Source organism: Myotis davidii, unplaced genomic scaffold (assembly GCF_000327345.1).
Source record: "Myotis davidii unplaced genomic scaffold, ASM32734v1 scaffold370, whole genome shotgun sequence".
Classification (NCBI taxonomy): domain Eukaryota; kingdom Metazoa; phylum Chordata; class Mammalia; order Chiroptera; family Vespertilionidae; genus Myotis; species Myotis davidii.
This window is the reverse complement of record NW_006288615.1, coordinates 3,889,137-3,900,143: the sequence shown is the minus strand read 5'-3', so window position 1 is coordinate 3,900,143 and position 11,007 is coordinate 3,889,137. Positions and strand designations below refer to the sequence as shown.

Genomic DNA, 11,007 nt, shown 5'->3' with positions numbered 1-11,007 from the left:
GTTTTTAATTATAACCCTCGGCTCACACGGGTCATGGTCGTAGCAAGTTCTCTCTGCATTGAGTGTTTGTGTAGGAGCCAGTGGACTCCTTTCTACACACACCTTCACTTGACCCTCCAAGCTGGGGCTGACCAGGCGAAGGAGTATTGCAGCGGAGTTTGGGCCTCAGGGGTCTGTTGCTGAAATCATGGGACCGTGAACAAATCTCTCTGGGATCTGCTTCACTTTCCTTCTTTGTAAAGCCAAGGTGACCTCTAGATCTCTTCCACAATCCTTTATGGGAATTGAAATCCATTCAGAAATATTGGGGCCACTAGACACAGGCTCGTGTTTAACCATCGCTGAAAGCGAGCCACAAACCACCTTAAAAGGGAGCTGGCCCACAGGTGGGTAGGTCTGTGGAGCCTCTTCCACACTTGTCCCCTGGGATGCCCATTCCCTCTGGTCATATCCCCCAGAGCAATACCCAGCAAATACCCTGCTGGCTGGGTAATTACAAAATCCTCCCTGGGAATGTGCTCTCCTTGAATTACCTTTGGAAGGGTCTCACCAAACTTCACCACCAACTCCCCTTCGCTCCCTTCTTCATTTTCTCCTTCCTGACTCTTGACGAAACCTGTTGGAGGACAAGAAGGCTGGTTCTCAGAGGACAAAATAAGAACCAGACAGAACAGACTCCCAGGGCCGGCCCACTATCTGCCTCTTATCTCTACAGGGGCCACAGCATCGTTTAGGAGTCTGGCTTGTTGGGGATTCTGTTTTGGTGTAGGGGATGGTCATTTGCCAATGGGCTCTAGTTATTTTTAGGAAAATCAGATTTCCCTCCGTTTTGGCTCCTCTGTGCAACAAACCAGGCAACTAGAAATCATCACTTCTCAGACAAGGAGGTTAGGAAACATGACAGCTCTCCCACGCCACTCAAGATAGCAGCCTTTTAAAAAGCTAATTTAAGCTTCCGTAGAATATGCTGTTTCCATAGAAATGCATGCAAATGTCTCGATAGTTTATTAAAAACACCCACATGAAAATCCTCATAATTTTTGGAAGAGCTTTGGCCCTGCTCGGTGAACTGGGACCTAGCGAGTTTGTGGAGAAGGTGGACCTTTCACGAGGACTGGGCCCAGGTGAGTCGGGGGTGGGACAGCCTGCAGCTGGGGGCTCAGGTCTTCTTTCCGATTTCTGGAAGCTTCCATCATCCTGTCACCTCTTCTGATGGAGTTGATTCTACCCCTGCTACCACCACCACTACCCGGACCATCTCAGTGAGGAGAGCTAGACACCACATGGGTCTTTTCACACAGAACAGCTTTAGATAACATGCCTAGAAGTGCCACCTGGAAAGAATGTTTTGTGCTAACTGCTGGCAAAGAGGAGACTGGTCATGTCCAGCTTGCTCTCAGATGCTGCAGATCACCTGGGAAAGTGCCCGTGGTGTAGGACAGAGAATAGGCAGCTCGGGGCCGGTGCTGGCCTCCAGTACCTCTGGACCTTCACTCAGGACCCTCTGGTTGAGTCAGAACCTGGATTGGGGGGACCCTCAAGTGGGCTATAATTTGCCCTGAGTGGCAAGGGAAGAATCCAGCTGCCCAGTTGCCTACAAGGCTGAGGGATCAGTGTATCAGTGACTGCCCTGTCCCTGGAACAGCAGTGGTCTGCTTCAGTTTCCTTCTTTGTAAAGCCAAGGTGGCCTCTAGATCTCTTCCACGATCCATTATGGGAATTGAAATCCATTCAGAAATATTGGGGCCACTAGACACAGGCTACATATTAGGGGTCCCCTTGTATCCTCCATCTACAGCCTTGCTTCTTGGACCCCCCTTGAGTCCATCCCAGAGGGAAGAAACGGGGCAAAGCATCATTATGACTCAGAGTCGTGCCTGCTACAACCAAAGGAAGCCCAATGACCCCTTACTCTCTAAACAGCTCGAGTGGAACTCCAGGTAGAATTTGGTCTGGGACTTGGTCTTCAGGGTGGCGAAGCATCTGAGAAACTCGATCTGCCCTTGGCTGTCGACAGTCCCGGGGCCTGGAACAGGTGAGAACAGAGATTGGGTTCCACAGTGTGCCTGGAGATGGAGCATTTCAAATCAGCCCCAGACCCCCAACACGTTCTTTCTTGGGGTCCAGGAAGGTGAGAGTCCAGGGGGAAGAGAGGTTTAACCCGAAGTCCCACGACCCACACTGAGTATCCCATGGTGGTAACAGCCTCTGTGATGAATCACAAACTGGTGGGGACGGAGTGAGAACCGCCAAGAATTCCAGGATCAGAGCTGCTCTCAGCTTTGCTACTAGAGCTGCGTGGCCTCAGGCAATGCCCTGGAGCTCATTGCCTCAGTCTCCCTATTTGTTCCAACAAAGAGAGCTTGTCTGATGGCTCAGCGGCTGAATACCCAAATCCAGCTCGTTTCTAAGTTCAGGTTGTGAGGGATCCCTGCTCTTCCTTCCTCAGGCACCGTGACCTCCGAGCTCTTCCACTCACTCATGCTGAGAACTTGCTTTCAAAGCTATTTATTTAGAAGATGCGTTCGCAAACATCCTTAGGCTGGTTTTGAACATGTGTTCTCTCCTTCCATATAAATTCTGAGCCACCTGAGAGCAAGGGCAGACATTCCCTTCCTCTGTCTTTCCCATCCTTCCTTCTTTTCTGTTTTTTTTCTTTTCCTCAGCTTTATTGAGGAGTTGCTGACAAACATAATTGTGCATATTTAAAACGTATGACATGATGATTTTATACACATACATATTGTGAAATCATTGCCAAGTCCAAGATAATGAACACCTCCTTCACCACATACAGTTACCTGTTTTGGGGGGGTTTCTGGTGTGGTGAGAACACTCAAGATCTTCCCTCAGTAAATTTCAAGTATACAATACTGTCATACTGTATTATTACCTATAGTCACCAGGCTGAATAGGGCCCCAGAACTTCTTTATCTTATAACTGGAAGTTTGTACCCTTTGACCTACATCTCCCCATTTCCCTCACCCCCCCACCCCCCAGCAACCACCATCCTGTTCTGTTTCCATGATCTATGAAATCGGCTTTCTAAAAAAGTTTCCACACATAAGTGATTCCATGCAGTACTTGTGTTTTTGTCTGGCTTATTTTGCTTAGCTTTCCTTTCTTTTTTTAAGCCCACAGCATCTAGGCCAGGCTCTGCTTAGGTAGATGTTCAACCAACACTCAATGCAGGTCATGGGGGCTTATGAGCATGTATAGTGGCTGAGTCCCAGTGGAGGGCAAGCCTGACACTGAGGATGCGATGAGGGTCCTCATTGAGGGTGCAATGGCAGAGGCCACCCATCAATGCTGCAGGAACTCAGAGAAAGGGGAGATGGGTGGGAGGTGGGGAAGAGGTGGAAGGTTCTGGAAAGCCACAGTGGCCAGAGCTAGGAGGGAGACAGGATGGTGGGTCACGGTTGCATGGAGAGGGGAGGCCACATCGCTGGGGCCAGGAATGTTAGACCCAACAGCATGGAGAAGCGTCCCAGGAAGACTGCTGCAGCCTCATCTACATCCATCACAGTGCAAAGGACACAGTGATACAGGCTTTTCCAACCTGTGTTGAGCCCACTGCTCAGCCTTCATAAGTGAGTCTGGATTGTCTGCTGCCCACAGAAGTAGGGGTTGGCAGAGAACGTGATAACATGGCTCCCTAGTCACCTAGGCCCAGGGCTTGACATGCCAGAGAGAACACCAGCCCCTGTTAGGATGAGGTTGGCCCGGTGACCAGGGCTGAGCTGGTTTTTTGAAAACTTACCTGTAAATCTAAGTATTATTTATTCAGTCATTGCATCCCACTTTAACATTTTTATTATCTCTGCCTACCATTAAGCTGCACTAATATCGACTTAAATTTCCTTTAGCCTCACTTTTTAAAATTTCATAAATGTATTTAAGAATATCCATCACAAGACTAAATGGAAAATCAGAGTTGCTTGCCTTACACAGAAGTGATAAACTTAAAACGTATTAAGATAAATGCATTACTAATAAATGGTGTCAAGGACCCATCTAGGATTGTCTTTGATGGTAGACATGCCACAACTTAGAAAACACTCATTTACCCCAGTTTAAAGACTGTGTTAGACCCAAGACTTAAAAGGCGGATGTATTTGCCACAGAGAGCAAGAAAATGCTTTGGGCTGAAATCATGATGTGGCTTGGACACGAAGAAACCAGATAAACAGACCGTGGATTTGCTGGAAGAAGGGGCCTTCATCTAATGCAGACAATTGACTCTTGCTACCAGAAGACGAGTGCCCAAGGCCTCTGTCTTTGTGGAATATGAAGGGATGGACACTGCCCACCACTTACCGTTTTTGGAGACAAACTGGGAGGTGACTCCTGCCTCAAATGTGGCAAAAACAGGACTGTGGTCACTTGTCATGATGTCACTGGTGCTGCCTGCAGGGGAGGGAAGGCATTTCTGAGCAGGGGAAGAGAAACCCTTCTGGTCAAACCAAGGATGGCAAACCCATAGCAGAAATCAACTCACACTGATGGAAGCCTCCAGAAGTTTTGCACCTGTCATTTCACTGACCTTGCACAACTACACTCAAAAGACTCAGTAACTGTGTGTGACACTGTCTCCTCCATAGCTAAAATGTGCCTATGCTACATTTTCATGGTCTAAGCACTCTGTAGTATTGGTGAGAAGCTCACGGCCCAGAATGGGATGGGGGTTTAAGGTCACTCAGCTCATTGGTAAAAGAGATGACACCTCCCCCCATCCCGCAGTGACTGGCAGGATCAGGAGAGGGTGGAGGTGATGAAGTGTAGACACAGAGGGTAGACAACTCTTTTAAGGAGCCAGGGGAAAGGCAGTAGAGCAGTTTGGCAAGAGAGAGAACACAGTTCTACAAATACTGAGGATACACCCACTTCTTCAGGTGACCACCCTGACTAGGGCTGCAGGAAGCTCTCCCATTTTACAGATGGACAGATCCCAGCATGCCACTCACCATAGGACTGACACACCACGTGCACCAGGGGGTACGACTTCCAGAGGACTCGGTCACACCAGGAGGGCAAGTTGTATTTCATCTGCAAATCAAAGTCACAAGCTATGTAAAATGCTTGCAACTTTAAAAGAACTTGTGGCCTTCATAACCCTTGGCTTCATCTGCTGTTGGTTCTTTATGGAATTACCCGTAGGTGGCTTTAAACCCTTTTTGCTTGCTGCAAGTCCCAATTCCACTGCCATGCCCCACACTTTCAGACTCCCTGGACTCCAGCTATAGAACAAAGATTGATTCACCTGGCTGTGCTCCCTTACTTATCCACCTCATTATTTCAGAATCTCATGTATTTTTATATTTTCTTATTTTTTCTAACTCAGATAAACCTCTCTGCCAGTATTTTCAACCTAGTCTCTGCTTATCTTCTCCAGCTACTTCCTTTAATAACATACTCCGGCCAGTACACCTGATCCACCCATTCACACATCCATCCACCTATCTACTTATTCATCCATCCTACCATCCATCTACTTATTCATTAATCCATCCATCCATCCACCCACCCACCCACACACCCACCCACAACGACCAGCATGAGACACGACACGTCCAGCTACCCATCCAATCATTCAAACAATGTGTACAAGCCCTCTTAAGACTATACTGGTGAGCAAGACTAGTATTGGCTGCGGTAAACAAGGCAACCTGGCAATGATAATAATCCTCTTTAATCAATATCCTTAAGTTCCAGCTCTTTCTCCTCTGTCTAAGAATGTAAAGGTACTCATCCTAAAAGAACCTACCCTTGCCACGTCCTTCAATATTTTTCTTTTCTTATTTTTACCAATTTTCTTTCAAGAATGTTCTATTTTTGCCTCTACTTTTGGACTGACCATTTGTAGGTGTTTTTTTTAAAAAAACTTGAGGTACACCTTACATACAGTAAAGTGTACTAATCTTAAATGAATAGCTTGAGGAATTTTTACATTAGCATACATCCATTTTATCACTACCCAGATCAAGCTTTAGAAAATTTCCGTCATCACAAAAGGTTCCCTGTCCCTTCCTTGTCAATACTATCACCTCCTTGAGGTGAACACTATTATGAATAATGTCTCCACTGATAAATTTTGCCTACTCTTGAACTTATACATGGACTCAACCCTCAAAGAACACAGATTGACTGCGCAGGTCCCTTATATGTGGATTTTTTTCAATAAATACGTACAGTACTATAAATCTATTTTAATTTTCTTGATAACATTTTCTTTTCTCCAGTTTACTTTATTGTAAGAATATAATATATAACACATATAACATACAAAATATGTGTTAATCGACTGTTTATGTTATGGGTAAGGATTCTGGTCAATAGTAGGCTATTAGTAGTTAGGTTTTGGGGGAGTTAAAAGTTATATATGGATTTCCTATTGAATGGGGGTCAGCACCCTAACCCCTGTGTTGTTCAAGGGGCAATTACATACTCTTTTTGTCTGGTTTCTTTCACTCGTGTTGTTGCATATAGATGTTCTTTCACATAATTACTGTGGTTGTATTGCATTGTATGTGTACACCACATTTGTCCATTCTACTGTTAATGGAAGTAGGATTGTTTTCAGTTTTCGGACATTGTAAACAAAGCTGTTATAACCATTCTTGTATTTGTCTTTCAGTGAACAAATGTACTGATCTCTCTTGTGTATAAGCCAAAGTGGAACAACTGAATCATGGGGTAGATGCATATGTAGTTTCATAGATTCTGCCAAACTGTCATTTCTTTAACCTTACAGGTCTCAGCATTGGCCACCCAGCGAATTACTGGTGGAGCTACACAAAGGCATGAAAAGTGGGGCTCCACTCCAGATCTGCTGCATCACAACCTGTGGGGATGAGTCCCAGACAACTGCGTTTCTGAAAAACTCCACCGGTGACTCATCTGCACAGCCTTGGTGAAGAGCTACCCTGTCCTCCTGCAGCCTGGATTTCATCTCTAAGACTCTGTGCACACTGTTCTTTTAACGTCTACCGAAAACTCTGAGCCATAAGTCCTGCTCTTCAGGCAGGGTCATGTGAATGGCACACATTCTCGACTCACATTTCATACTGGTTACCACTAAGTCTGTGAGGCTGAGCTGTGCGGTCGGTCTTCCCACCACCTACCAAGCATACTTTTTCCATCTCCTTTGTTGTCTGCTTCTTTCTCTCATCTCTGAAGATAGATGGCCCTCAGATCTGTCCCTAGCTCTTCCGTACTAATTTCTGCTCACTCCTTGTCTTCTCTACCAACAACTCTCAAATCTATGACCCAGGCCTGGCATCTCTCTTTAGCACCAATCTAGTATTTTAACTGCCTTCTGGATGTTTTCTGAGATTTTCCACAAATATTATACAATAAGTCTAAAAAATAAGCTCTATTTTATCCCTCTAAGCCAGCTCTGCCTTCTGATTTTCTGGTTTTTAATACATGGCAATCTGATCTGCATCCATCATTGTCACAGTCATATAGTATATTTATCTTGTTTTGTCTTTCTCATTCTAAACTCTTGGGGTACAGACACCTCACTCCTCTTTGATCTCCCATCACCTAGCAGAGTACCCAGTCCATTACAGGTCATCAGTAAATATCTGTCAAACAAAAATAAATAAATGCTTTATTGTAGCTTTCCCCAAACACAGTTATTTGGAACACAAGTGGCCTCATATGATGATAATTGGTATTCCATAACCAATCAAGTTTGGCACCTGAATTTCCTCATGGAGAAATACAATGTTCATAAGTCCACAAAGGCTCCAATAAGTCCCACAGCAAGAAGTTTGTTTAATGATGAATCACTTGGCAGATTAGCATATATATTTGCTAAGTGAGCTTCAGAACCCAGTTAAAGAAATAACACTTTAAGTCCTCTCAGAATCTTCAAGTACCTGGACAAAAGGTAAATACTGTAGGATTTATGAGTCTAACTCCTCACAGTGTCTAAATCTGGCTGCCCAGCCTCTCCTTAGAGGTTTTTGCTCTGTGACACAATCTACATGAGATTTCCAATTTTCTTCTTTTTCTTGTTGCCTAACGGAAAAGGACATTCATCCATCTGTTCGCCTTTATAGGAACAGGCACACGTGCAGTAAGATGTACAAGGAGTGTGGAGGTGGAGGGCAGGGGAGGGGTCTATGAGGACTCACCCCCGTCGCTTTCTGCTTAATGTAGGCATATTTGTCCCGAGTCAGTCTTTCAAAACGGTAGGTGGGCGCGAATGTGATTTCTTCCTCCTCTGAAACCAAACAAAACCCTGGTTTCATTACCACGTTTCACATCTGACCAAGTTTCCTTCTCCAGGCATAATCCTCCCCTTCCCTTCCCCGCACCGTGAGGATATTTGGGGAGAAGGGGAGACAGAACAATGGCTGAGAGGGTCCCGGGGAGGATGGCAGTTCTTACCGAAGTGCAGGAAAACCTTCTGCTCCTTCCTCTCCATGAGCAGCTGGTCGTGGCACAGGAGGTCTGCGTACTGCTGCTGCTTGATCTTCTGGATCATGGGTTCTGCCTCCTGGAGCAAGGACATGGCCACTGTGAGACACCCCTCTTCACCAACATGCTCTGGAGGCATGCCATTGCCTGCTGCCCACTGCACCAGACCCCAGAGCCCTGGTGCTGCACCAGACCCTAGCCCCCACCTGGGGTTGCTAGGTTGGTGCTGCTTAGCTCAACCGTTTTTACAGGGAAAATCCTGCAATAGTGAAATATCAACCTGATAACGTAAGTTCCTGGTTATTCCAAATTTGCTGAGGGGCATTTTATTTTTTCATACTGTCTTTTAATATCATCTTATTAATACGTCATTAGGTAGATAGGTATGTCTCTATTGCTCTCTCTTTGGGAACTGAGCCAGCCTGTTGTAAGGCCATGAAAGGATGTGAAATCCCATTGAGCCTCTGTGATCTGGGCTGGGACCCCAGGGAGTCGGTGTGACATCCAGGGGATGTGCTGGCCTTGGAAACCAGCAGTCCTCTCTCCCAAGACTTGTTACCTCTGCTCTGGCCAATGCACTTGGTCCTCTCCTGGCGAGTGAATAGCTGTGACAGCCACTTAGACTGTGATATCCACCCCTCTCCCATCTGCCTGCTCAGTAGGAGGAAAGGGGCCATGGGAAGCACCTTGAGAGGGGAGAGGGAGTGGTCAGGGAATCACGATGGACCCCAAGCTGCTCAGTCTCTGCAGAGCCGCTGTGGCAGTGGGAGGCAGAGGCGGCTGAGGGATGTGGGACAGTGGGAAGGTCCAGGTTCAATTCCAGCTTTGTCAGTGATTGGTAACAGGCCCAAGGCCATTTCCTTGGCCTGTCTGTGTCCCAGGGCTCTCTCTGCTCTGTAAAAGTAGGTCACTTTTGGCCACCACTGCCACCCCTCAAAGGATGGCAGCTAGACACGGATACAACAGGCAGTTAACCAAGGTCTCTGGGCAGATGGGCTCGGTTCTGCTCCTAGGTCTGGCTCCTGCTCCATCTTCCTTCCAGGAACATGGAAACAACCTCATCTGGTTCTAGATGCAGCCAGTGGCCATGCCTGTCCACCCACTTCCCTCCCTGAGGGTGCAAGGCTGCATCTGTGCCACGTGGCCCTCTGACCACTGCTCACTGGACCAGGGGTGGGCATCCAACTTAGAGAATGGCTTCCCTAGGCTGGACAGTGACCTGTGATTTGCGGAGAAAACTAAGCTGACCAAGTCAGACTTCAGCCTCTTCTGGAAACCTAGGACTTTCAGGCTGAGGGGTGTGCCCCGCCAGTGGGAGGACAGAGTGGCAGAGAGGGGGTGAAGAGAGGCAGCAGGGACAGGCATGTGGGAACTAGGCATGAGCACAGGCAACCCATAAGAAAGGTGGACACTCCGCAACGGGAACAGCTTTGAGTCCCAGAGGTGGAGTAGCTGCCTTGGCCCAGCTCAGTCTGTGTGTCTCCATGGTCCTCTGCCCTGAGACAATGCAAGGGAGCCTCTGTCCCATGCAGGCCAGCCCATCAAACACTGGTCACCCAGGTGGAAGCCCCTCACCCAGATGGAAAGCTCCCCGCCCAGGTGGGCAGCCCCAGGACCAGGCAGACAGCTCCTCACCCAGATGCGCAGCCCCAGCCCCAGTGGGTAAGGAGCTCCTTACCCAGGTGGGTAGCTCCACACGGTAGTTGAGGTCCCCGAGCCAGAAGAGGTGGGTGAAGCGGTGAGTAATGTTAAAGGGACTCAGTTTCTTGTCTCCCAGAGCCAGAAACCGGAGAATGTTCGTATAGTTTTGGTTTCGCCTGATTAAATGACAAAACAGCCATCTTAGCACAGGGCTCCCTACTCCACCATGGTGGGACATCAGAGGGGCGCCGGGGGCGGGGGGGGTAGCAGGACCTAGACTTGAATTTCTGGCACTGTTGCAGGAGACCACAGCCTGGGCCCTGGGAGCATGTGCTCAATGGGAATGTTCTAGATGGCTGTCTTCACGACCCACTGGCATCTGTCAGTGTGCCCCAGGTGAGGTTCTCCCCTTTAGAAAGAAGTGGTATTCAGGTGTCTATTCGGTTAATGACACAAGAAATGTCTGCTCTGCCCTCCTCCACACGGGGGGTCACTACTGAGCTGCAGTTGCCTCTGAAGAGACCACGGGGAAAGCCATTATCATAGGCGTGAGGTCTGTCTGGGCAGAAAACCTGACACAGGCTCTCGGGAACAAATACTATTTATTACCTGAGTTTCTTCTCGCTTCCGGAAGTCAAGTGGCTGTTGACAAACCCCAAGGAGGTTCCATTGAACATGAACGACACCCCCACGGCTCCCTTGTTCCCTGAAGAGAGGGAGAAAGAAGTCAGAATGTCAAACAGGCAAACCTGCCGCTTACCAGGACATCAAGGTGAAGAAAGAGGGGCGGAAGCAGGTGTGGGAAAGTGGAAGAGAAGGAAGCAAAACAGCTTCCTGCATGTATGTGGGGGGGCAGGGGGTGGGTGGAGGGCAGGGGATGCGACAGGTGACAGCCTAGAGGATGAGACTCCGCCAGGGGAGTAAGAAAGCAAGGGGAT

General features: G+C 47.8%; 1 protein-coding gene across 1 annotated transcript in view; it reads right to left on the bottom strand.

Moving 5' to 3' along the window:
* The window catches only part of INPP5D (inositol polyphosphate-5-phosphatase D), a 95,471-nt gene that overhangs the window by 16,330 nt on the left and 68,134 nt on the right, over nucleotides 1–11,007 (bottom strand). The window contains exons 14-21 of the mRNA XM_006760440.2: nucleotides 10,679–10,775; nucleotides 10,107–10,245; nucleotides 8,399–8,507; nucleotides 8,143–8,231; nucleotides 4,966–5,047; nucleotides 4,319–4,408; nucleotides 1,913–2,026; nucleotides 534–616 (exon numbers count right to left, since the gene is read on the bottom strand). Coding sequence (XP_006760503.1) covers nucleotides 534–616; nucleotides 1,913–2,026; nucleotides 4,319–4,408; nucleotides 4,966–5,047; nucleotides 8,143–8,231; nucleotides 8,399–8,507; nucleotides 10,107–10,245; nucleotides 10,679–10,775 — 803 coding nt within the window. The remainder of the gene's footprint in view (nucleotides 1–533; nucleotides 617–1,912; nucleotides 2,027–4,318; nucleotides 4,409–4,965; nucleotides 5,048–8,142; nucleotides 8,232–8,398; nucleotides 8,508–10,106; nucleotides 10,246–10,678; nucleotides 10,776–11,007) is intronic.